General features: G+C 54.4%; 2 protein-coding genes and 1 long non-coding RNA gene across 10 annotated transcripts; 1 reads left to right on the top strand and 2 right to left on the bottom strand.

Annotated features, from left to right (window-relative positions):
* Positions 1-203: 203 nt before the first annotated feature.
* On the bottom strand, positions 204-9,285 carry EPN3 (epsin 3). 3 transcript variants are annotated; one of them, XM_061455475.1, is made up of 10 exons: positions 9,044-9,285; positions 5,906-6,551; positions 5,455-5,573; positions 4,095-4,175; positions 3,719-3,826; positions 3,523-3,607; positions 2,981-3,289; positions 2,056-2,166; positions 1,563-1,784; positions 204-734 (listed from the first exon to the last, which is right to left on the bottom strand). In XM_061455475.1, exons 2-10 carry the CDS (start codon positions 6,474-6,476, stop codon positions 415-417), a joined length of 1,926 nt encoding a protein of 641 aa, XP_061311459.1. In that variant the 5' UTR covers positions 6,477-6,551; positions 9,044-9,285; the 3' UTR covers positions 204-414. The 3 variants fall into 3 exon arrangements, with proteins under 3 accessions (XP_061311459.1, XP_061311461.1, XP_061311460.1); XM_061455477.1 differs by lacking the exon at positions 2,056-2,166; XM_061455476.1 differs by lacking the exon at positions 4,095-4,175 and having other exon boundaries at positions 9,044-9,284.
* Positions 8,349-13,309, top strand: LOC133270346 (uncharacterized). Of its 2 annotated transcripts, XR_009743753.1 has the most exons (4): positions 8,349-8,559; positions 9,450-9,552; positions 11,031-11,111; positions 11,913-13,309. It is a non-coding gene; the product is annotated as an uncharacterized LOC133270346 (long non-coding RNA). The 2 variants fall into 2 exon arrangements; XR_009743752.1 differs by lacking the exons at positions 9,450-9,552; positions 11,031-11,111.
* MYCBPAP (MYCBP associated protein) lies at positions 12,825-23,861 on the bottom strand. 5 transcript variants are annotated; one of them, XM_061455474.1, is made up of 19 exons: positions 23,727-23,861; positions 23,013-23,137; positions 22,314-22,470; positions 22,110-22,213; positions 21,458-21,632; positions 21,030-21,145; positions 20,221-20,371; positions 19,850-19,965; positions 19,033-19,145; positions 18,292-18,400; positions 17,788-17,977; positions 17,074-17,261; positions 16,564-16,710; positions 16,125-16,391; positions 15,170-15,291; positions 14,359-14,471; positions 13,778-13,890; positions 13,454-13,624; positions 12,825-12,970 (listed from the first exon to the last, which is right to left on the bottom strand). In XM_061455474.1, exons 1-19 carry the CDS (start codon positions 23,824-23,826, stop codon positions 12,866-12,868), a joined length of 2,682 nt encoding a protein of 893 aa, XP_061311458.1. In that variant the 5' UTR covers positions 23,827-23,861; the 3' UTR covers positions 12,825-12,865. The 5 variants fall into 5 exon arrangements, with proteins under 5 accessions (XP_061311458.1, XP_061311455.1, XP_061311454.1 ...); XM_061455471.1 differs by having other exon boundaries at positions 12,825-13,624; positions 23,031-23,137; XM_061455470.1 differs by having other exon boundaries at positions 12,825-13,624; positions 18,292-18,397.

Below are 23,861 nucleotides of genomic sequence, written 5' to 3' on the forward strand. Positions count from 1 at the left end.
GGGGGGGGCATGGAGCAGGAAGGGGGCGAGGAGCGGGGAATAACGGGCAGGGAGCGCGAACCAGCCGGGGACCGCGGGGAGCGGAGCGTGGAGGGGGGTCCGCAGCTCCCTCCGGTCCCCGCAGGTACCCGTCCAGCAGCGAGCCCCCCATGCACCGAGTCCCCATCCGCAGCCCTTTCGGACGCCCCCCCCCCCCCCCCCCCCCCCCGGGCAGGGGAAGGGGGTCCCCTGTGGTCGGTGAAGCGCGGGGCTCATGCTGCTGCTCCCCCGACGGCAGGCAGGGGGCTGGCATGGGTGGCACTGTCCCTTGCAGGGAGCGAACCGCCGGACCTCCGAGGTCTTGGAGGGAGGAAAGGGGGGGGGGGGGGTGTTGTAACAGCGGGGAAGGGGCGAGAGTCTGTTTGTCCATAGGGTTCAGAGGAAGGGGTTGAGCCCCCCCGGAGCGGGCGGCGGGGCCGGGGCTCCGCTCAGCGGCAGTAACGGCTGCGGCAGGTTGCCGGGGAGTTCGGGGAAGGTGCCGGCCTGCGGGAAGGCACTGGCGGATGCAGGGAGAGCAGCGGAGGTGGTGGGGATGCTGCTGAGCGGCAGCGGGAGGGATGCGCTGTAGGTCATGGAGTTGCTGGGGAGGCCGGCGGGCAGGCTGGGCACCGGGGAGCTGGTCCGCATCTGGTTCAGCGTCGGCTTGGGCTGCTCAGCGAGGCTGAAGGGGTTGGTGGGGGACGGCGTGCTCAGACCTAGCAAGGAGAGGATGGGACACATCAGGGCAGTCAGAAGAGATCCAGAGCAGCCCTGTGGAAAAGAACCTGGGGGTGCTGGTCAGTGAGAAACTGAACATGGGTGTTGTGTGCACTCGCAGCCTGGAAACCCCATGTCTCTTGGGCTGCATTAAAAGAAGCATGACCAGCAGGTCAAAGGAGGTGATCCTGCCCCTCTGCTCTCGTAGGACCTCACTTGGAGTGTTGTGTGCAGCTCTGGTGTCCTCAACATAAAAAGGACATGGAACTGTTGGAACAAGTCAAGAGGAGGCCACAAGGATGATCAGGGGACTGGAGCACCTCCTGTATGGAGACAGGCTGAGAAAGTTGGGACTGTTCAGCCTGGAGAAGAGAAGGCTGTGTGGAGACCTCATAGCAGCCTTCCAGTGTCCGAAGGGGGCCTATAAAGATGCTGGAGAGGGACTCTTCATTAGGGACTGTAGTGATAGGACAAGGGGGAATGGGCTTGGGCTTAAACTTAAACAGGGGAAGTTTAGACTGGATATAAGGAGGAAATTCTTTCCTGTGAGGGTGCTGAGGCACTGGAATGGGTTGCCCAAAGAAGTTGTGAATGCTCCATCCCTGGCAGTGTTCAAGGCCAGGTTGGACAGAGCCTTGGGTGCCCTGGTTTAGTGTGAGGTGTCCCTGCCCATGGCAGGGGGTTGGAACTGGATGATCTTAAGGTCCTTTCCAACCCAAACCAGTCCAGGATTCTACGATTCTGTGTCGCCCCCGAACCTCCTCTTCCTCCCCCACACACCCCTTTTCCCAGCCCAGGGAAGCTCCCACCACTGCACCAGCACCTACCCGAGAGAAAGGGGTTGCGCGTCTTGGAAGCAGGTGTAGGTGCGACCAGGGAGTCCAGGTTGACCAGGGAGGAGGCGGCGGGGCCGAGGAAGGCCTCGGGGGTTTTACAGTCCTTCCGCTCCTTGCCGGACTCGGGCAGGGAGTCGGCCAGGTTGGCGAGGTCGAAGCTCTTCGCCCCATCCTGCCTGGTGCTGGGGAACAGGTCACCGAAGGGGTCCAGCTCTAGGGCAGGGGGGGGAGATGAGCCGCATGAGACAGCCGGGAGACACCGAGGGTGATGGTGTCCCCGCACCGGGTGGGTAACAGACCTATCCCCTTGGCTACGGGGCAGCCCGAGCCCACGGCACGCAGATGGGAACAAGCTTTGCCCACACCAGCAAGCAGCCACGCACAGCCCGGCCGGCCCTGGAGCTGCCTCTGTTGCAGTGGGCAGGGGCAGGTCACTGTGCCCAGCCTGCCCCAGGTCAGCCCCTGCTGCTCCCCTGGCTCTTACCAGCGGGGCTGTTGGACTTGGCCGAGGAGGGCGGCTGTGAGGGGTCCTGCTCCGGTGGCTCGGCGGGCTCGGGCGGCTTTGCAAAGAGGTCGAAAGCGTCCCCCCCTGGAGCTGGGGGGAAGAGGTGAGACTCAAGGAGGGGAGCAAGCGGGGAGGTGAGAGGCAGGAGATGGACGGGCAGGAGAGAGGCAGGGGCGGCTGCCTGCAAGGAGACAGAGAAGAGGGCGTGCGGTGGGGGGCATGGGGCTGGGGGTCAGGAATGTGCATTGGTCTGGGGAGGGGGCTAAGATGAGCCGGACCACTGGGAGTCATTGCAGACCAAGGCAGCCCCACAGTGCTCGCAGCCATCCCCCCAGCAGCAGGCAGGTCCCTTTCCCAGCCCCAATGAGGTCTGCAGCAATGTGTTAACAACCAGCACTGGCCCCAGACCGGGTTTCATCTCCTCCCCAGCACTGAGGCACACACAAGGAGCTATATGAGGCCAGAGGAAGCACCAAAAGGAAGCACCGAGGAGGAACTGAGAGGGGGTTTGAGCTCTGAAACACAGACTGGTCCTGCAACCGCTCCCCCATCTGCAATTCAACAACCGCCCTGTCCCAGCGGGGCACAGGGTGCTGCTTTGGGGTGACCAGGTATCACCAGGACACACACACACACACACACACCCCATCACCCCACTGCTGCTATCCGCTCCCATGGGAGGGCTCCGTTAACTGTGCCATGTTAATTAAAGCAGCTTATTCTGTGTGGAGAGAAAGCCTTGAGGCCTTCAAGATGGCAAGGGGTGAGCGGAGGTCCTGCTGCAGGGCAGGAGAGCAGGAAGGCTGTCTGCAAAGCTAGCTATGGGAGCAGTGGGAAAGCACCTTGGGGCTGCAGGAGGGCAAAGCTGCCCGCAGTCCCCAGCAAAGCCAGTCAAGCCTCTTACCAGGGTTAGGAGGTTGCTCGGCCACCGGGGCCCACGGGTCGGGAGCTGGTGTAGGAGCAGGGCCCTGGGCAGGGGGGGACGCCGTCACCCAGGGGTCCGCAGCAGGGAAGCCAGAAGACAAGGGCGCCTTCCCCCAGGGGTCGGAGGCTGCCGTGGTGCCGGGGGGGAAGTCCCAGGGCCCGGCAGAGGTTTGCTGGGATGAGGCGCTTGCCTGGGACAGGGTCTCCCCACCAGCGGCTGGGACCGGTACCCATGGGTCAGGAGCACCGGCCCAGGCAGAGGCTGCCGGCTCCGCTTTGGGTTTCATATCTGAAAGAAGAAGGGAAGCTGTGGAACAACGCAGGGTACAGAGGGATGCTGAGAGTGGGGATGTGCCCGGGGGGGACCATGGCTTCCAGCAGCACCACCTGGGCATGAAACAGACATGGCAGCAGAGAGAGAAGCAGCAAAAGGTCCTTTCTGCTGAGCTCCTGAGGATTGGGAAGGGACAGAGGCAAAGGAGAGGTTTCTGCTGCTGTCCCAAGCCTGCGACTTGACCCTACCTGGCATATCCCATGGGTCAGCAGATGTGTGGCTGGAAGGGGCTGGTGCTGGCCCGAATATATCCGCCAGCTCCAGGATAGAGGACTGCAAACAGAAAGGGAATAAAGAGGTGAGGGCAGAGCTGTGGCATCACCCCCCATCTCCCCACAGCCCCCGGGCTGGCTGCGTGGCCATCCAACCCCATCAGTGCTGTACCTGGCTTTTCTTCATCTTATCTTCCTCCTCCTCTTCCTCCCTGCCCTGGGCAGTCTCCTCCGCACCTCTCTGTAGCAGGGAGTTCTCCCCTTGCCAAGCCCTCACCTCCTGTGGGAAACAAGGGACAGGCCCATGAGCTCCAGCCCCGCATCCAGCACCTTCTCCAGGAGACAGACCAGCACAGGAGCTGCCACCGCATCCCGAAAGGTCCCGGCATCCGAGCAGAGGCTCCTCCGGGAGCGAGCTCAGCAGGCAGCCCACAGCAGCGAAAGCGAAGCAGGCAGCGGAGCGAGGCAGCGTTGTGGGCTCCAGAGCCCCAGAGAGAAGCCCGAAGTGCAAGGCGAGAGGAGCGCCCAGGGCTGCGGGGCACAGGTACCTTCTCGTGCTCCTCTTTGCTCAGCGCGAGCGCGAGCTGCAATTGCCTTTCTTCATCTGTGCTGGAAATTGGAAGTGGCTTCTGCCAACAGAGGAAATGGGGTGACATTTCAGCTTGCCCTCAGCGCCGAGGTGCCTGTCCTCACCACTGCCTGCACACCATCTCTGTGCCTCTTTGCTTGCGAACCAGGCTCCCCTGCGGCCACTGCCCCATCTCCTTCCCCTACCCCTGCATCAAGGCTGGGATGACCCTAAAGCAGGCAGGGAGGTTTTCATGGCCTCAATGCAGGCAGCAGAGAAGGGATTGATGAGGCATCCCCTCACCCTGGCAGCCTGATAGGGAGAAGGGCTTGTGGTGCCTTAACTTGGGAATCCTGCCCAGCTGCACTCTGCTGGGGAATAAGCACCCAGCCCTGAGGCAGATTTGGGGGGAGAGGCTGTCCCCTTCCTGCCATGGCAGCCCTGATCACTGCGTGTGATGCTTGTCCAGCGTGGGACCGGCTGGGAATGGTGTCCCTGGTGGGGCTGTGCATGCCTGTGCAAGTGTGTGTGAGCGTGCACACGTGTGCGCAGCCCAGATGGACTCCAACAGGCAGTGCTTTCAAGAGCGTGTTCCTACAGCGCTCATCGCAGCAGCATGTGGAAGCTATAAATACTCCGATTCCAGGACAAAAATAGGGATATACGCTCTGCTCCATCTCCAAAAAAGCCTCCATCGGGCAGGGAAGACAGGCAGCAGCAAGAGCTGTCTCCAAAGCATGTCCCCTGCATGGCAGGACCAGGCTGATGGTGCTCAGTGCCAGCTTGGGCTGGGGAGGACACACGCAACAGCTCATTTGGTGCCGGCATCCCTTTGGTGCTGTTTTCTAGGGCTGGTCTGAAAGGATTCAGCCCCATTGAGCTTCCAGCCCAGTGCACAGCCATGGGAATGCTGCTGTCCCACCACACAAACACGGGGAAGACATCACCTAAAACCTCTGTGGGAAGGTGAGAGAAATGGGGGAGCTCAAACCAGAAGCCCTCAGCAGAAGAGGGCAGCCAGGTCTGGGGAGTCTCAGGAGGAATCCAGACCCTCAAGCCCACCCTGGGGTATGGGATGATGGATGGGTCTCAGCCTGGTGCTGTCCCAGCCAGTACGAGGACAGGGAGCGGGGACAGCCATTGCCTCCATCTGCCTGCTGGCCATTCTGGATGCCGGGCACAGTGCGAGCAGCCTGGTGCGGTTGCAGGTGCATGCACCGGCCTCGGGCAGACCCCAAATCCTCCCTCCTCCCGGGGAATGACCCACAATGCCCACAGACAAGGCAAGGTGCTGGGAAATGCCCATCCTCTGTGTCCCAGGGCAGGCAGAGCCCTCCTACCTTCTCTGCCTCCTCCCGACTCATGGCCAGCGCAAGCTGTAGCTGCAGCTCCTCCTCACCCGTTGTCTGGGGCCTCGCTTGCTCCAGGTCTGAGGCGAACCGTGGGGATGAGGATGATGCTGGAAGATAAAGGGGGAAAAGGGGAAGGAGCAGCATCAGGACTGGGGTATACCAGGGAGCACATCAGCAACCTCCTCCTGGGCCCCATCCCAGCACATCAGGGGATGTAGCCCCACGTTAGAGCTCCCTACCATGAACAAGCCACGGGTTTAAGGCTCAAGGCATAACCAGCTGCCAACACTGCGGGGCTCACCACTGGCACAGCCAAACCGCTACCCGTGGTACAGGATGGAGAGGGTCTTCACCGCCACCACCCCAGGTGAAGGGGAGCGACGGGCACCAGGCTGGTGCGACCCGAATGCACTGCTACACCCACCCCAGCAACACTCACAGTTAAAGGAGGAGGGTGAGCCCCGTGCCCGGCCATAGTCTTCGCCATAGGGAGATGCACGGCGGCCGTAGGCGACCTGGTGGCTGCCGCTGCCCATGCCCTCGAGGGCCATGCGCTCCTTGGTCTGCAGCGCGTGCGCCCGTTCCTGCTTCAGCCGCTCCTCGTCCTTCAGCAGCGCCATCACCTGCTTCACCTTCTCCCGGATGTTGATGCCCTGGTCCTTGCCGTCACGATCCACGTACTGGAAGTCCTTCAGCGTCTGGATGGTGTAGAGGTTCTCCCGGCACTGGTGGGTCACCTTCTCGGAGCCGGTTTTGATGAGGTAGTCCAGGAGGGTGAGGGCTTTGTAGACGTGACGCCAGTTCTTGCCGCTGTCGTTCAGCCGCCGCCAGATCATGCCCATGACCTCGGCGAAGGCCACGGTGTTGAAGGTGAGGTCGGCGATCTCTGACATCAGAGAGCTGGGGGGTCCCCAGGGATCATTGGAGGTGGCCTCCCGCACCTTGATCTCTGCCTCTGAGTAGTTGTGCACGATGTTCTTCACCTGCCGCCGCAGTGCCGAGGTCGTCATGGCTGCACGGTGCCCGGCAGCGGGCAGGGATGATGGAGAAGGGATAAGCACTCACGGCCGCAGCCTCACCGGTGCCTGCAGCAGGGAACAAGGACACACAGACCTCAGCATCACCCTGACACAACCCCAGAGCCCTTGGCTGGCATCTGGGACACTTCTCAAGGTGGAAGTGCCCACCATCGGGCTATTAGGTGCCGTGCAGGATGCTCAAGGGGAAATAAAACCCTCACAGCAAGCTGATCCCCAGCACCGCAGAGCCGCTAAGAGATTTGGCTCCAGATTCAGCAACATTTGGAGGAGATTTTACCCTGCACTTCTGCTTCTAAAAGTAACCACCTGAAAATGGCAGCTCCCTCCTCCAGATCCCAGCTGCCTCAGCACCACCGTCCCAGCAAAGCCGGTTGCAGGCCCTCAGCCCTCGCACCAGCCAGGGGCTCCCCTGATGCTCCATCCACAGCTCTATGTGGCCCTGCTCACCCCGGTCATCACCCCAAGGCTCTCAGTGCCACCAAGGATGCATCGTGGTAAACCTAAACCCTGCTGTGAGTCAGAGCCTGCCACAACTGACCAGCCTGGCAGCTGCTTGAGTGGGTTTTCCCAGCAAACTCAGTGATCCTGCTTCCATGAGAGGCTGTGGGTACAGAAGCATGTACTGTGGCGGGATGGTGAATTCAGGGTGCAAACCTCCTGCGCCAGGATGGATAACACAACCCTCTGCCCCCAAAAACCCCAAGCTGCCTCAGGGCCTTCTCTGTACTCAGATGCACATCCAGGGCAGCAAGGGCTGGTGTAGCCAGGAGCTTCCTCGCTTGCTCTCCATGGAAGCAATGCCTGTCCTTGGGATGCAATGCACCCGACCTGATTCAGAATGGCATGGGTCAGTCTGGACCCATCTTCCCATGAGCTCATCGCAACTGCGTCCCCTGTTCTGTGCTAGCCCTAATCCTCACCTTCTCCCTGCACAATGAGAAGACAGGGCCAAGCAAAGCCAGGAGGTAGAGACTGCCTGGAGCTGCCTTGCCCTCAGCAGGGCCGCACTGCAGGGCCAGGGAGCCAGAGCTCCCGCTGCATCTGCTACAAAACTCACTGGCAATGTGCTCCCCATCCAAGATAACACTTGCAGGCAGAGCAATATCTCCCCTGTGCAGCAGTGCCTGCAGACAGCGATAGAGCATCCATCCCACCACCCACCTCGGCGCCGGTACCTCCCCGGACCGCAGCCGCTGTGCTGTGTCCAGCCCTCTCCTGGCTCAGGACACCAGAGCAGGGCCGGGACTGTGCTGACGTGCCCACGAGCCACGCACGGCACCCACCACGCTCCCGCACAACCCGTGCGACCGGTCCAGCACCTCCTGCTGCCGTGGGCCGGCGGCCAGGAGCCCCATGGCTGCGCCGGCAATGTCTCCTGTGAGTCAGAGAGGAGCCTGGCACCGCCACGCCGAAGTTTGTCTCCAGACACTTCCCTGCATCAATTCCCTTTCGCAATGCAGCCTGTCACCGTGGCCTTTGGATCCTGCCGGGACAACCCGTGCTGCAGATGGACACGCTATTGCCAGCCTGGCGCAGGAACGCATTCAGGACAAGGGCAACAACGCAGCAAAGTCCTCCGGGACTTGGCTCCGTGCTCTGCTTTCCACCAACACCCAGGTGGGAGATAAAGTCATGTTTTCCAAAGGTGCCACTGGCCCAGCAAACACCATCACTCCTCCTCTGGGGCAGGATGATCCCTCCTGCCTCCAACAGGTTTCCTGGCAGGATAAACCCCAGGCCCAGCATGATGGGCTCCAGCACTGCTTGTCCTGGACAGAGACCTGATCCCAGATGGACTTTGCTCGCCGTGAATGAGATGGGCCAGGAAGTCTGAATGGGAAGCAGGGGCAGGGGGGGAGAGCAGCAGGGCCCTGACTGAGCGCTGCCAGTGGCGTTAAGAGCAGCAGGGATTATCAAACACAATATCTCTCCCCCCCCCCCCCCCCCCCCGGAATATAAAGGCAGTGAAACAGAAGCTGTGCAGGAGATAAGGCAGCAGCACCCGGCAGCTCATATGGAATTACTGCAGTGACCTTGAGCGAGAGGCTGCCAGGTGGGAGAAGGACACAGGGGTGCGGGGACAGGTCCCCATCGCCCCGCTGCCCGGACAGGAGACTGCGGACCCGCACCGGGGGGGGGGGGGGCGACAGGAGCAACACGGAGGGGAGCAGGAGGAGATGGGAGGGGAGGAGAGCGCAGAGAGGGAGACGGGGGGAGCCCGGCGGGGGATTACAGCCTCCTCCATCCCCGATCAGGTGCGGGGCTGGGAGGAGCAGCGCCCGCCATGGAGGGAGCGGCGGGGGAAGGCTCCCGGCAGAGCCCTCGGCCCGGCTCCCAGGGCCGCATCGCACCCGCACTCCCCGCGGGGCCCCGAGCCCGGCCCGGGGGGCCCCGCAACCAGCGGGGCCCGGCATCCCCCGGCCCGACGCAGCCTGCGATGCTCCGGCGTCCAGAACCTTCCTCTTCCTCCTCCTCCTCTTCTTCCCCTCCTCCCCCCGACCCCGCAGCCCGGTGCCGAGGGGCACAGCCCCGCTTACCTGCGCGGCGCGGAGCGCGGCCCCGCCGAGCCGGTGGCGGAGCCGGAGCCGGTGTGAGCGGGCTGGAGGCGGCCGCAGCCCGCCCGCTGCCTGCTGTGAGCTGCCGGGCTGGCTGGGCAGGTCCCGGCGGCAGGTCCCGGCTTAACCCCTTCGGGGCCGCCCCAGCCCCGGCCCGGCTCCCTCCCGGGTACCGGCAGAGGCGCTCAGCCCGCCCCGGCGCAGCGCGGTGCGGAACCGGCCGCGGGGGATGCGGCTCCGAGCCCCTGCCCCGCCGCATGCGGGAGGCGGGGATGCTGTTAAGTGCTCAGTCACTGCCCCTCGCTGGCAGCCGCCCAGGCGCCGCTCGCTGCTGCTTGCTTTGCTTTATTTTAATGATTTTTGCCCTCCCCATCCCCCTTATTTTTAGACAGAAATCAACGGTCCCGGGTTCGGAAGCGGCTCCGGGGGATGCCGACCCTCCCCAGGGCGCAGCTCCCGCGCTGGTACCCAAGGCCACGGCTGCAATTTGGGTTTGTTGCGTTTTTAATTTATATGGGTTTGGGTGTTGTTTTTTTTTTCCTTTCCTGGGATCTAAATTTGGAGCGGATTCTTCCCCAGCTCTGAGCAGCTCCCGGAGCCTGGCTGGGGGAAGAGAGGGAGGCATCAGATGACATGACAAAATAAGTCATGTCTCTCAATCGTTTCAATGCCACCCCCTCTCTCCCGGCCTCTGCCTTCCATTTTAATCACTGACAGGCCTTCAAGTATTATGGATATATATCATCTTTTTAATATCACTGACATTTTCCATAATGGAAAGCATCTCCTGAGTGCTGAGACATTCTGGAGGGGGAGCGTGGCTTCCTGCGATGCTCCTGCCACGCAGAGCTGGGACTCATCTTGCCCCCGGCACTGAAGGTCCTGCCTTGGGCAGCGGGGGGAAGGCGGGGGGGTGGGCTGGGAGCTGGGGGCACTGCCTCCGGGAGCTGTGTGAATCACATCAGTGTACATGTAGTCCCATTCTCAGCTGCAGCATCCAAACCATCCTCCAGGTCACCCTGGAGCACATCCCAGCTCAGGCAGTAGGAGGCATTCTCAGATCCAGGCATTCCTCCATTCCCAATACTCACAGTTCAGCTGTGTCAGGCAGCCGAAGCAGCCAGCTTGCCCCTCTTCAGGCACTGATCTTGTATGAGCAAAGGAGGGTCAACACCCTACGAGCTGCAGTGGAGATGTACAGACATAGGGTTCGCTTTGACAGACATCCCATGATGCCACCACAGCCATAGAGCCCATCCAGGCTCTAAAGCTGATTTCCCTCAGCCCTGGCCCAAGCCAACTGCTCACCCAGACCCCCTTTGCCATAGAGAAGCCTCCGGAAATGTGCCAGCACCTTCTGCTTGCAGCATTTTCCTGCAATTCCCCTTCCCGGCCTCTCTAACAGTTATGGTGTCTTCAGGCCCTGCCTCACGTGATGGGGTTGGTATGTTAACTCCCAGGGCCAGGAAGGTTGCTCACCTTGGTTATTTAGCAAACACAACACAAATTATTAACAATAATACAAATAATGCCTACGTTTGGCAGAGGAGAAGGAATACTCTGTGTGCCTGGCTGATAGGAATTGTCATTATTGGGGCTGGAGCATGCGTATGTCCTCTGGAGCGTGGGGTCTAAAGCTCTAAAGGCTGTATATCTAAAGGAAGGACTCAGATCTCATACCAGGCCTTTCTAAAGGTGCTGTGTGGCAGCCAGCTCTAATTCCACTGCAGTTCGTCATGTAACTTCACAAATCAATGCAAAAGGAGGGGAAAAAAAAGGCATCTGGCTCAGAGAAAGCCACAGCAGCAGCCAAAGAGCAGCGCAATGCTGACCCTGCATGTCCCTTCCTGCATGCTGCTCGTACCTTGTCCCTTGAGGACACCCTTGCCCAAGGCTGTAAGAGACACAGGCGATATTTATGACCAGAAAATAAGGTTATTCACAGCATTTGGGTTTGTTCTCCTTGCAGAAGTTCTTGCGTCACTCAGCTGCCCTGTGCCACCAGGCTCCTCCCTTGGAAGGGAAGGAGATACGAGCACATTCTTCCATGGTACATGACTGACGTGAAACTCCCATCTATCTACCTGATTTTGTATGAACAAATACCCCTGAGAACAGAGGTACACATGGAGCCTGGTTTCTACAGGCTGCACTGGAGGCACAGCTCTTGTGAAGGGGCCTTGCCATCTTTTAAGGCAAAGCTACCACGTTAAAGTATTCCTGCCTTTGAGACAATCACGTTGCCTCTATAACGTGCAGACTCCCTCTTGCCTAGAAACAGATGGCTTGAGCTGCTTGAGTTGGGCATATTCACAGGCTGATAATCATCTCCAGGGAGGCAGGAGCTATTGTCAAAGCCTGTGAGACACGCCCCAACTCCAGGCCTTTTCCCTTCTCAAGCTCAAAATGTTGCTGAAATTCTCACTACAGGAATGCTGAGCAGAGACATTCCCGTTGTGGGTCTGTGCCCGCTAAAGCCAGAGGAGGCTCCTGGCTTCCACACAAGTCAAAGCGCTTCCCTGCTAACAGAAAGCATCCCAAAGCACAAGGAGCCCCACCTGGCCGGCAAAACCAAATGAGCTGTGCTTTGCCAGCAGGAGGAACATCTCCTCTCCCCAGAGACAGCACACGAGCTGAAATGAGAAAGCAAAAGAGAACAGTTCTGCAGAAGGAACAGTTATTTCATGCGTGTCAGGGTAGGGGAGCACCTGTCCAAGGCTCACACGGCGGGTGCAGTGACGTGCGGTTTGTAACAGCGATGCTCAGCACGGATACACATCTGCTGCCTCAGAACCACCAAGGTATCACAAACCTCAATTAATAATCTAACACTGATGTCATCTCTCTGCAGGGCCAAAGCCTTTCCGGGGAATGCTGTCCAGCTGCTTTAGCAGGAAGACAGCACTTTACTGGCATACGCCAGGTCTCTCGTGATGATGCCAGGTCAAGAGACCCTGCACCCAGTTCATCTGCCTTGGAAACCTGCTCTGAGCCAGGCCCAGCTGCAGTGTGTGTGACAGTCCAACCTGGAATGCCGCTACAAAAAGCTCCATTCCAGCTGTGATGCACAAGGAAACCTGGACAGGAAGCAGTGCTAAGCCCAGACACAGACTGATGGAAGCAAGAGGGGTGGCTCTAACTCAAGGCCTTACCATGCTCACACTAGTTACAGTGTGGCTTTCACCCATTTTAATTCAAGAGACATTAGTCTCAGAAAAAAGCAAGCAAGAGCTGGCTCAGAATGAGGCATGGGTACCTTGAGCTGGATGGAAAGAGATGGCGAGATCAGCACAAGAAGTAAACTCATGGGTGCTAAACCAGGCAAGGTGGCACACCCCTTAGGACAGTGTGTTTTCCCAGGGACCCGGGATGCCTCAGAGAAGCCTGGACAAGCAGCCAGGAACATGACCCAAAATGGAATGGATTTTTCAACGCCACTGTCCTGGCACTTGGGCTCATGAACACAAGGGACACCTTCTGCTCACCCACCCGCTAACCAAGCAAGACCAAGAAACAAAGCGTAAGACACATCTCGTGTTGACTAGCGCTTTTAAAGCCTTCCTCTTTAGCAGAAATGTCAGTATTTGCTAGTCCTAACGGCTTCTGAGCTGTGATATTTCTTGCCTTGTCTCTCCTTGGCAAGTGCTCATCTGCAGAAGTAACAGATGATCTAGCAATCGTCTCGCATCACAGCATGTCAGAAAGGAGGCAGCCCACTATCTGTAATCACTGCATCACCTCACAAAGAAGAATCTCCGCTTGATCTGTGTAAATGTGCTTGTTTATTGGTTTAAAAGTCTCTTTCTAGTTACGAAGGGCTTCACTCTCCCACTTGAGAGCACCTTGTTTCTTTAGCTCCTCAAACAAAGAAACCATTTTGCTCACCACTGAATCCAGCAGCCCATAAACCTGCAGCAGAAATTAACAGCAGGTTAATTGCAGTGAATACACAGGGAGAAAGCCTGGTGATGAGATGACAGACACAGAGATGGTGTCTCACAGTGGAGCACATTAACGTATGGGCACGCACTCATAGAAGAGGCTGCCTGCTAACAGAGCTTAGCTCTAGTAATAACTTTTCTGGCTATGAAGTGTGTTTAACATTATCTGAGGTACAATTAATTCTGTTCATCCCTCAAGAGTCCACAAGCATGCTAAAGACATCCCAGATAGAAATCCTGCACGTGGCTATGGGATGGCTGGGTTTATGATAGCAGGTTCCAGGCTGGAATAAAGGACATCTTACTTTGTGTTTCATGCTCACCTTGCTACAGAATTATGGACATATGTTTGGTAGCTTTCCGAGTTGATGCTTACCCCTCCACCTAAGCTTCGATGTAAGCTGACAAGCAGAGAACAAAACCAAGATACAAGCTTTGGACACAGACTTACTTCAATATAAAGTTTTTCCTGGTATATCCCAAACAAAACAGGGTCCAACTGCTCCCGAGGAGGTTCAGCTCCCTCCATGGGCTGTGCTCCCCCTTTCACGTCCAGCAATGAAACGGAAGATTTAATCTTTTTATCATCTTTTCCTCTTAACTTTCTGCTGCTTGGATGCTCCTATTGAGGGACAGACACAAAAAACACCCCAAGTGACACAGGTCAGAACACTTCAGCTTGTTGCAAGATGCACCTACCCTGAAGCAGCACCTCATCCATTGGGTGGATGACAGCCGCCAGCACTTAGGTTTCAACAGGCATCCCCCCACACACCTCTTTCCCTGTCTTTGTTCTTCTTTTGCCTTCTCTGTCCTTCCCACCAAATAACCTCTTGTCCTCTCTCCTGCTGGTTATTCTGTCTCCTTTCACAGGTACCTTTATTTCCACTATAAAAGAAAGAATTTCAATTACTCAAAACCAACATTTGCACACCCAGAAGCCAAGCCCACCGCGTCCATGCAGTGGAATTATTACTTTTACAATCTGCTTTCCTCTTTTGATTAATCTGACCTGTGTATAGCACTGAAAAACAACACTTTGAAGAGTACTTTGTTTAAATAACGACTTGTATCAGAACAAGGCTGTAAAACAGCTTAGGGGTTTTCTGGTTAGTCTGTGTGAAAACCATGTACATCTAGCTAAATTAAAAGGCTTTATTTGTGTGGTGGGTTTTTAATGGCACCAAACCACAGATCACAACCGGCATCACACAAATGCCTTTTTTAATGATGCATTTTCTCATAGAAGCTTTGAGGGGAAACCACTGAAGTTGTCATTTCAGTTGAACTTCAGCACGTGTTGAGGATTCACAACAGTTCACAGACACAGGGTGCTGTGCTACAACCACCATTTACCTGCTTCCTCTGGACCTTCTATATAGGTGTCCTTCTCAGGCAAGCCAAGCAGGGATCTCAGCTTCATAGAGGCACCCACCAGAGCATCAACTGTTTCACGCCACAGCTGGAGACTGAGGGAAGTATCAGAATCAGAAAGGAGACAGCACAGTGATTGCCAGGGGTGAAGGCAACTTCCAGAGCTGCTCTGTCCATGTAAGCCAGTAAAACAGCACCCACTGTCCGGAAATCCATCCAGAGGGATGCTCAATCACCTTCTTCATGTTAGAGCCCTCTGAGGTCTCTGAGGCTTGCAAATCAATGGGCTCCCATGGACCCACATGTATTATTGTGAAACTAGATCTGTGCATTCGCTAAGGACATGTAAATCAGCATTAGCCTGCTCTGTGTTCACCAAGAGAAACCTGCATCCTTCTCATTTAGAAGGAAACAGAAGCTTGTTGATATCTTCACAGTCTGAAAGCCTGAGCAAAGAGCAGAGACTCAATACAGTTATCTGAGTAAAAGGGTAGAGAAAATTACCCATAGGTTTTATAAATACAGACTGGAACAACCTTGCCAGAAATAATCCTGTATACTCCCCAAAATTACATGAATTTCATATTCTAAACTTATCTCCAGGGAATAAAAAAAACCCCACTTGGGTCCTAGACAGCTGCTAAAACTCAGCTATAAAAAAACAGAATGTAAAGACAACTTCTAGACCTTGTATCATTATCTGCACTCTGAATCACAACGCTTGCAACACAGCTTGCTAAGGCTGTTGATCACACAGCGCATTGACAAGCTTTATCTTGCAAAGGTAACGCACCAGATTTGATGCAAAAGGTCTGACTGAGTTGGCCTCTGTTGAACACACAGGTCCAGTGCTGCCTTATTGAGCTGGGCCAGCGCTGCTTCCTGCTGCTCTTCCATGGGGATTGACTTTATAGCCTAATGTGAAAGAAAACACACGGTGTAAGCAACACTTCTCCTCAGCCTTCACTCCCAGCCTGTGGACCCTGCAGTCAATACCATGGCTCTCTTCTCGGACACGAGTATGAAACCAGGCTGCACTGGGCACTTATACACCCAGATCTGGCTTCCTCTATGGCTGGGGTTTGGCCAAGGTGCACGCATGACCCTAGACCTGGGGAGCATTCCCAGACCCCCAGTTAGGTTGCAATAAGCCCCTCTGCAACTTCATAGGTGTGCTGGAGAACAGGGATTGAGGCCAGCCAGAAGACCCTGAAGTAAAGATTAGTTATGAAAGCAGCAGAGAGATTTCCAAGAGAGCAATCTATATAAAACCAGTGATGACAGAACCCAAACCACTCTTGCTTTCATCTAGGGAGGTCTGTACTTTATCCACAGCCTGTTATGAGTGCTCCCTTAGTGCTCTGATGAATAGGAAGGACTCTCCAAGGAGACGAGCCCTTGGGGAAGCCACAGGAGGCTGTAGGATTAGCCTACCCCCCCGCATTCAGTCCTGGGATGACAGAAAGCTAATGGCAGAAGAGCTTAAAATATCTATTACATTGTCTGGTTCTCTTTTCTTCTCCACACAACAGCCCTCAAAGGCTCTCTTGGGAATGTCTTTACAAGAGCACTGAGGGTGTGGGGAGCAGAGCTGAAGTGCTTTTCTGCAACACACATCATAAATCACCCCTAACTTGGGGCGCGTTGGAGGCAGCGCTTTGGGTGGGCTCACACTGCAGCACGCCTGGCTGTAGGGGAATGAAAACACCACCACTGCTCACTGCAATAGCGGGAATAGAGGCCACCACCTGCTTAAAGTCCTCTAAGGAAAGGTTCCATCCTGAAGGGGCTGGTTCTTTCTCCTCCACATTCAACATTTGACTCGGAGCTCCCTCGAGTGAATTCCTCCAACCCAGGCTCTCTGTGATGCTGCTCTGAGCAGAGGGACCCTCTGCAATACTCTCCTGGTACCGCACGTCCTCCACACTCGTCTGGCCCAAGGGCACTTTCTCCTCAGTCATGTGCTGTCTCCACAGTTCATGCAGCTGCTTTACCACTTCGTGCTGATAATGCAACTGTGATAAAGGGGAAAAAGGTAAACAGTGAAATGAGCTATGCCTTTCCTCTACAAACCTGACTGTTAAAGCCACCACAGCAGACTGTGCCAGCCTCCAAGGATGCAGCAGTCCCACTGGTCTTCCCTCCCTGCTGTTTCAGTTGTGTATCCCAGCAAACAGCAAACATCACCTCAGGGTTCTTCCAGTGGAACAACTCTTCCTCGGTGACATAGGCATCCACGGGAGATGGGGTGCGCTCTGGGGTCCGAATTCGGCCAAGAAGTTCCTTTATGCTCTCTTCTACTATAGCAGCACCTTCTCGAGCAGCCAGGTCACTCTGAGGCACCACAACCAGAACAACACGTGAGAGTCCCTGATATCACAGTGTACAACACACAATCCCATCCTCACCAAGTAACTAATAAACACATTACCAACAGAGCTTTAATTCTTTAAAGGACCAATGTGACCAGTTTGGGAGACACAATCATGTCTTTATTAACAATATCAGGCTGCAGAGTTCTTCCTTCTTTCTCTTTTCAGCAAACCTGTCCAAGTATGTGCAGGTGCTCTGTAAATCAGCTCATTCTCAGCCCTAATTGCATAGCAATAAAAATACCATGTCATCCACTCCCACCCTTATCCTCTATTTGCATATTAAGTTCAAAGCTCACAGTCACCCAGTTACATGCTTGGTTACCTCCAGTTTCTCTCTGAGGTCAGCCAGTTTATCCTCAGACACAGCAATTCCCCAAAGGGTCACCTGCAGCACTGCTCCTGCTAATAATAGGGGATGTGTCCTGAATTCCCAGGCCTCGCTGAAAATGCCTACTCTCTCTGACTTGAAAATAAAGGAGAACTTCCTCGTTTCTCCAGGCAAAATTACACCTGAAATAAGAGAGAAAAATGCACTGGTCTGCAAGAAGCCACCTGGTTAATTTGACCCTTTTCCAACCCCACCCTGCGTGTCCTTATCTCAGTACGAGACTCTCTCCCCATAGCTTAGCTGGTTATCGCATTTCATCCAGCTATTTTTCTCCTTCCGCATTTACTTCCAGTCACCACGTTACTGAACTGGTGTTATTTCCACTACACGCTGCTTCCACAGCGAGCTCAGTGCTCTCTCCAGCAGATTATGCCCAGTTTTTCATCAGAAAATGATTTGCTTCTCAGTATTCCACCCATTTGCATTCAGAGCAGGGGCAGCCTCCTTTCCTTTAAGGGATCCCATGAAAGGGATCTGCTCACACACCTCTTTAGGTGTGAGTCAGCTCTGACACGCAGGGTGGCTTCCTAAGGAGAATCATCCAACAGGCTTGCTCTGCCATTAGTCAGACTCCACATCTCAGATAACTCCTGCATACGTGTTCTCTGGTCTCTGTACAAAGGTCTCTGAGATCAGCAGCTCCCATACCTGGTCTGGTATCAAAGTAAAAACACTGCATCCTCTTCCCCTTGTGTTCTCTGGAGGGAATCTTGTGGGGAAGCCTCATCCAGTTATACCAGATGGCAGCTGTGCCATTATTACTCACTGTCAGGGGGCTTTCAGCTTTCTCACCAGCCAAAGTCTCAAAGGTGAGGCGGGCAGCAATGCCAGTTAGATCCTACAAGAAAGAGGGAGAGGGCAAAGATAAGTTCTCCTCTTGCCTGAAGTCACACCACAACTAAGAGGGTGAGCCTTGAACCTGTAAGGCAGGTCCAATGAAGTGGCCATTATACACAGAAAGCCTGAGAATCTGAGCTTCACACCACAGACAGAGCAACCCCTTCTGCTTCTCCAGAGCAAACACAGGGATACTCTATTCTGCTCAGAATAAATCCCCTATTCTCTGGCCCAGAGGTGACACTCATTGTACAGCTGTGCGCTGGGAACTCGAGCAGGCTTAGCTTGACTAAGCAATAAGAAGTGCACAATTACCCTGCAAGAGCTGCAGTTGATCCAACGAGCAGGCTGGCCACAGAAAACTAAAGAGGGACCCAGTATGTCTTCTGGAGCTGCAAAGGGGTGGTCACTTAAGGAGTCACTGCTGAAGAAAACAAGAGCCACTGTTTTCATGGAGTAAAATTCACTTTCAGAGAGGGGAGAACCAGGGGTGATTCACAAGACCCCATAGGAAATCATTCCAACCACTGCTTTTCCACATCTCTTCAGGGACAGAGCCCTGCAGGTGGGGTAAACTCCAGCTGCTTGTCACCATCGAGGAGGATCAGCCAGCCAGTATATTAAAGGATGATACCTGCATCCAAGGAAGGCTGAGGGTATCTGACTGAATAAGGAAAGGCCCTTGGGTTGTGATAAGATGGAGAGGACAAGGGGGAAAGGGCAAATTAATGATGGAAGTGGAAGGCTGGAAAAAGACAAGCAGATGGAGGTAATTTAGAACAGAATCCCCACCCTGCCTGATGTAAGCTCTGGAACCACACAGAGGGAAGGCTGGAGGAAGGGACTAAAAACCCCTTCTGATTCTTGCTCCTTAGGCCCCAAAGCACAAAGAAACAGCTTGATTCCTAAATTTGGTGATTATAATATCAGACTATGTCTTTTATTGTGCCCCAGTGGAGACTCCTCTCCATTTCAGCTCAGAACAGCCAAGGATAACCACATAGGCTGCTGGTGCATACCTGGAATTCTCTATTTCTGCCATGAAGGAAAACTTACCTTAGGCTCTCAAGTGTCTCAGACTCTTCAGAAGTGATGAGGCATGGAATAGGCTCTGCTGAGACAGATGTGAAAGGCTGCCCTTTACCGATCACCTCCAGCCCATCCAGATCCTGGACATACAGAAATGACCAACTCTTGATTTCTCTCTTTATACAGGAAGGAAGTAAAAATACCAGACAAATGTACCATCTGAGCCAAGTAAAGTGAAGTGGAGATATCTTGCTCCTATGATGGTTTTTAGAGCTATCCAACATATGTTCCAAAGACACAGGAAGGAACCAGTTCTGGCTCCCCCAAGAATCCTAGATGACTGCATTGCCCACTACAAGTGATGCATGGATGGGAAAAGTCTCCTTCACACACATTTCTCATCCCCAGAGCCAGGTCTCAGAAAGGAAAAGGTGAGGTTTGCCCAGCTTTTAAGAGGAGGGGCTACCTGCCTGCAGGAGATGATTTCAGATGTGTGTCTTTCACATGGGTAAAGGTGTCTTCCCTCTGCCCTAAGGCACTAAGTCAAACCCCTACATCACTATTTGGCAGGTTTCTTCATTGCCCGGGTCTTGGCAGCTGCATGCTGCTGGTTCAGGGTCCTATTCTGAGGCTCCTAGACCATTCCATGCAACACTTAGGGAGGGTCAACAACCCCTTCATGGCCCTTTGGAAATGTGGGAACTTCCAAGAAAACTTCTGTGGGGATTATGGTTTAGATTTCTGATGCTTTTTTCAGATCCAGCTCTTGGCAATTTTATGTTACTGTATAGCATCTGAGAAGAGAAGAGAGATGCAAAGAATGTGCTTGCTCCTCCAGTCTTACCGGCTTATAGAAATCTAGCTCCTCTAGGACAGATTTTAGCTCCTGCCGCCGATGTTTCAGGAAAAGACTCTTATCCCAGGTTAGATGGAAGGGGATCCTCTTTGGAGGCTTCAGGCCTGTGGAAATACCCATATAGGAGCTCACTGTCTACATACCCACACGCCTGTTCATTTCCTCCTCTGCCAAACTTTGGTCTCATGGTGTTTTAAAGAGGAGAACCAACAGATGACTGGGAAGCAGCTTGTGCTGCACCTATCAGAAGGGACAATTCTAATGTGAGCCTTGGTACTCCTGTGAGTCACTGTTTCTGCTGATCCCTCCACACTGGTACCCCATTTCTATGAAACCACCTCTCTGTGATGTTCCCTTACCCGTCTCCATCCGGACAGTGTGGGGTTTCCCCACGTGAGTGACTGGCCCTGGGTACCCACGTTCACTCTGAGTCAGGGTCATCGTCAGGCCTGTGAGTTCACTTCCAATACGATCGGGCTGGCTCCAGAACTCGCTTCCTTTTCGGTAACCCTAGGGAGGAAATCAGGGCTCCCACTGACACTCTGAGCTATTCTCACAGAGACCAGACGCTAAGAAGAAGAAGGGGTCCAATTCTGCTTATGGGAACACTTAAAAAGCCTGTAAGTTATCACTTCCTGCAGAGCAAGCCAAAATTCCTATCAGGCTGCTGTCAAAGACAAAAGCACTTTCTTCTACCCAGTGCTATATGAAGGTTGAATGATATTAAAATAAAGCCTCACACAAATATGAATTCTTTGATAGTGCTATAAATGTCAAATAAAACATTTTAACATAGGATACTCCCATAATCCTCCTGACTTGCCCATACCCCTTTCTCCATGGCAACCCTCTAAAAATCGAGCTTTCTGTCGCTGGAACAGCATTTGTGCCACTCCCCATGCACGACAGCCTTTGGTGAGAATCGTGAAATGGCACTTGCCCACATACAGCAGCTCGTAAGCAAGGAGCCAAGCACATCACCACTTTCCTCTGACCAGTGTTCATGGCTTCAGTTTTAAAGTCTCTGCTTGCACACTGGGCTAAAGGACTTGGAGTGGCTTTCATAAAGACCTAATGACAGGTCTTCAGGGATGTTACTCATAACACCGTGTCTCAGCTCTGTCACAAGAACAGAGCAGTCAGGATGCAGATGAAGCGGGGCTCTCACCTTTCCAGGAAGCAGGGCGGGGAGAGTCCTGTCAATGAGGTCACGTTCTTCCTGGATTTGCCTGTAACCCTCTGAGATGCTCATCAACAATTCATTCTCTGGCCTCTGAAGGACTTCTATAAAGAGGAAACACCAAATCACTGGTGCTGCACTTCTGGTCACACCCTTTACCGCTGCTGTGATTCATGTGTAACCCCCTTACACTGTCCCCCACCAAATCCACTGTCCTTTTCCCAATTAGAACCACCAGCTCACCTCCCCACAGCACCCATGGCCGCCAGTGTGGGGAGCCCTGAGAACATGGAATTAAGACTGCAGTGGCAACAGGATTAAACCTGGTTGGCTATGACCCCTACACTTTGTTGTGGTGCCACCAAACTCCACCATCTGCACACAGTGTCACAGAATGAGGCCTCAGCTTTTCTCACCTCCTATATATTTCTCCTGCTTCTTCCTGATTGCCATATTATGATACCAGTTTTGGAGAGCTTTGTGCCCTTCTAGTGAGGTCTGATGAACCTTTTTCTTCTTCTCTCCTCCATGTTTCTCTTTTAAAGCTGCTGCAGTAACATCTGGATGAGAAACCTCAATAAGATCTGCTAACTGAAGAGAAGGGAAATACTAAATTAACCTCTGCACGCACACAGGAACACCACAATGAGAATGGGAGAGGCGAGAAGAAAAGAACTCTTCAGATTGACATTACTTTTACCTTATCACCCCGAGAGGAACAAAACCAGGGCATTGGGAACACACTCAGAAACAATGGAAGGATTTATCTGAGTCATTTGACTCGAGCAATGGTATTGCTGCAATTCGACTCAAGCAATGGTATTGCCGCAACAGCAGAAGCACATACGGAAGTGGAAGCCACCGTAACTCTTCCCTCCGTGACCTCCTCCTGCATACAGGACTTCAAAACCTGCTGGTGCAGTTTGTCTGAAGGCAAAGGCCTCCCTGCAGAGCGTGACAAGGCTGGGAAAACCACACCTCAGGCCTGAGCTGCTCCTGACATGCGCTGGAGAGCATCGGAGGGTACAAGTGCCACAGAGCAGCACTTCCGTAGCTTTACGAACTAACCCGAGTGTTTCCTCTGGCCAAGGCTTCCATCTTGAACTCCTGGAGACTCCCCAGAATGTGATGAGGGAGAATCTTTCCACAGCCATCACCAAACTGTCCTGCTCCTACAACACACACAAAACCACCGACCCCAGAGGTCAGGCCACCAGAGCTGGGCTCGGCAAAACCAACCCACAAAAGGTAAGATGTGAAGCTTGACCCTACCAGCAAATGTCAGTGGTGCTGTGGGCACCTCTGGGGAAGCAGGACACGCCACGAGGAGCTGCGTCTCCTTTGTCTCTTTGGGTTGGTGCTTTCGAACAAAGTATTTCTTCCTGACCGAAGCTTTCCCAGCACCTTGGGGAGGGCGCGGAGCATGAAGCTTCAGGAAAGAAACAGTCACAATGCAATCAGGTACATGCTACTCACCGCCATTCCTTCTGATCCTTCTAGGATACACAGTCACTCAGTGCAGGATGGTCCTCCCCTAAGAGGCACGTTACACAACTGTGCAGATACCAGCTCAGTTATTGGCTCATTCTTATAACTGGGGCAGGGAAGAGAGACTTAAATCACTTTCCCAATAGTTTTCTGCTGTGTCACTTGGTGTCAAGGTGCTTCCACTCACACAGGTTGACCCCAGTTTTGGAAGTGATGCCATGACAGCTACTGAACAACTTCCGTATCTTTTTAGACCGGAAAGTTGGAACCATAACTGTGAAGATGCAGATGACTTCTCCTCCTACCTGAAGAGGCTGTGTAAGGATCAATAATCCTCTACTTTTGGCAGCTGAACTGCCAAGTCATAAAAAGCAGGACAAATGGAAGGAGAACTGAACCCCAAGAGTGAGTTCTGCTTGAAGTAAATGGCCTCCAGAATCAGTGTCAGGTAAGGGAGCTCCTTCTATCAGTACCAATACATACTTTCTCCAGGTCCTCCACCTTAATGGCAAGCGCCTGGATGTCATCTTCTTGCAGGACACATGGAACGGGCTCCGGCTCTTCTGCAATGGTTGAGGGGGGCGATTCCTGTGTCTTTTCCTTCTTGTCTGAAAAACAGATGAAGAAACCTCCTCTTCAGCCTCCCGATTCCTCTCTCAGCCTGGCCGCTCATTGCTGAACTCTGTTTAGTTCAGTATATTTAGGGCTGGGTTTTTTTCAGGTAGCACAATACAAACTCAGCATCAATTCTAATTGGAAAAACCAAACTGAGAAGCCACAAGGACCAAAGTGAGTCACCAGGATTCGACTACCTCACGCTTTATTCTTACACACGACACACACACAGCCCGTGCTTCCCGCACGGAGAACAAATTCCTGCCGTTTCCCACCCCAGCTCCGGAGCACAATTCCAACAGCAAGGCACGGATTTTCACAAGCTCTTAAACAGCGAAACAGCCCTTAAATACCAACTGCCAGCACAGGGGACCACCAGGCAGGCCCTCAGCTCAGACAGACCCACCGCAGGGTTATGTGCCCGCTTATCCTCATCCCGCGTCCGCTCCAGCTGGGGCTGGGTTAAAACGCGAGGACGATGAGGACGGGGAGGGGAAGGCGCTGATTTGCGGTGGCTCGGGAGCACCGGGGATGCTGGGCCCGGGTCCGGGTCATGCCCAGGGGGGTCCCGTCCAGCCGTACCCTGCGCGGTGCTGGCCTGGCTCTCCCTCCGGGTCAGCGCAGGCCGGGTCCCCCCGTACTCGGCCGCACCGCCTCGCCGCGCTCCTCGGCCGGGTGCCATGGCAACAACGCCGCTTCCCGCGGGCACTGCGCAGG

The sequence above is a fragment of the Pezoporus flaviventris genome, unplaced genomic scaffold (genome assembly GCF_033815535.1).
Source record: "Pezoporus flaviventris isolate CSIRO_AGI_PZ_B2104156 unplaced genomic scaffold, CSIRO_AGI_Pfla_v1 ptg000020l, whole genome shotgun sequence".
Classification (NCBI taxonomy): Eukaryota; Metazoa; Chordata; class Aves; order Psittaciformes; family Psittacidae; genus Pezoporus; species Pezoporus flaviventris.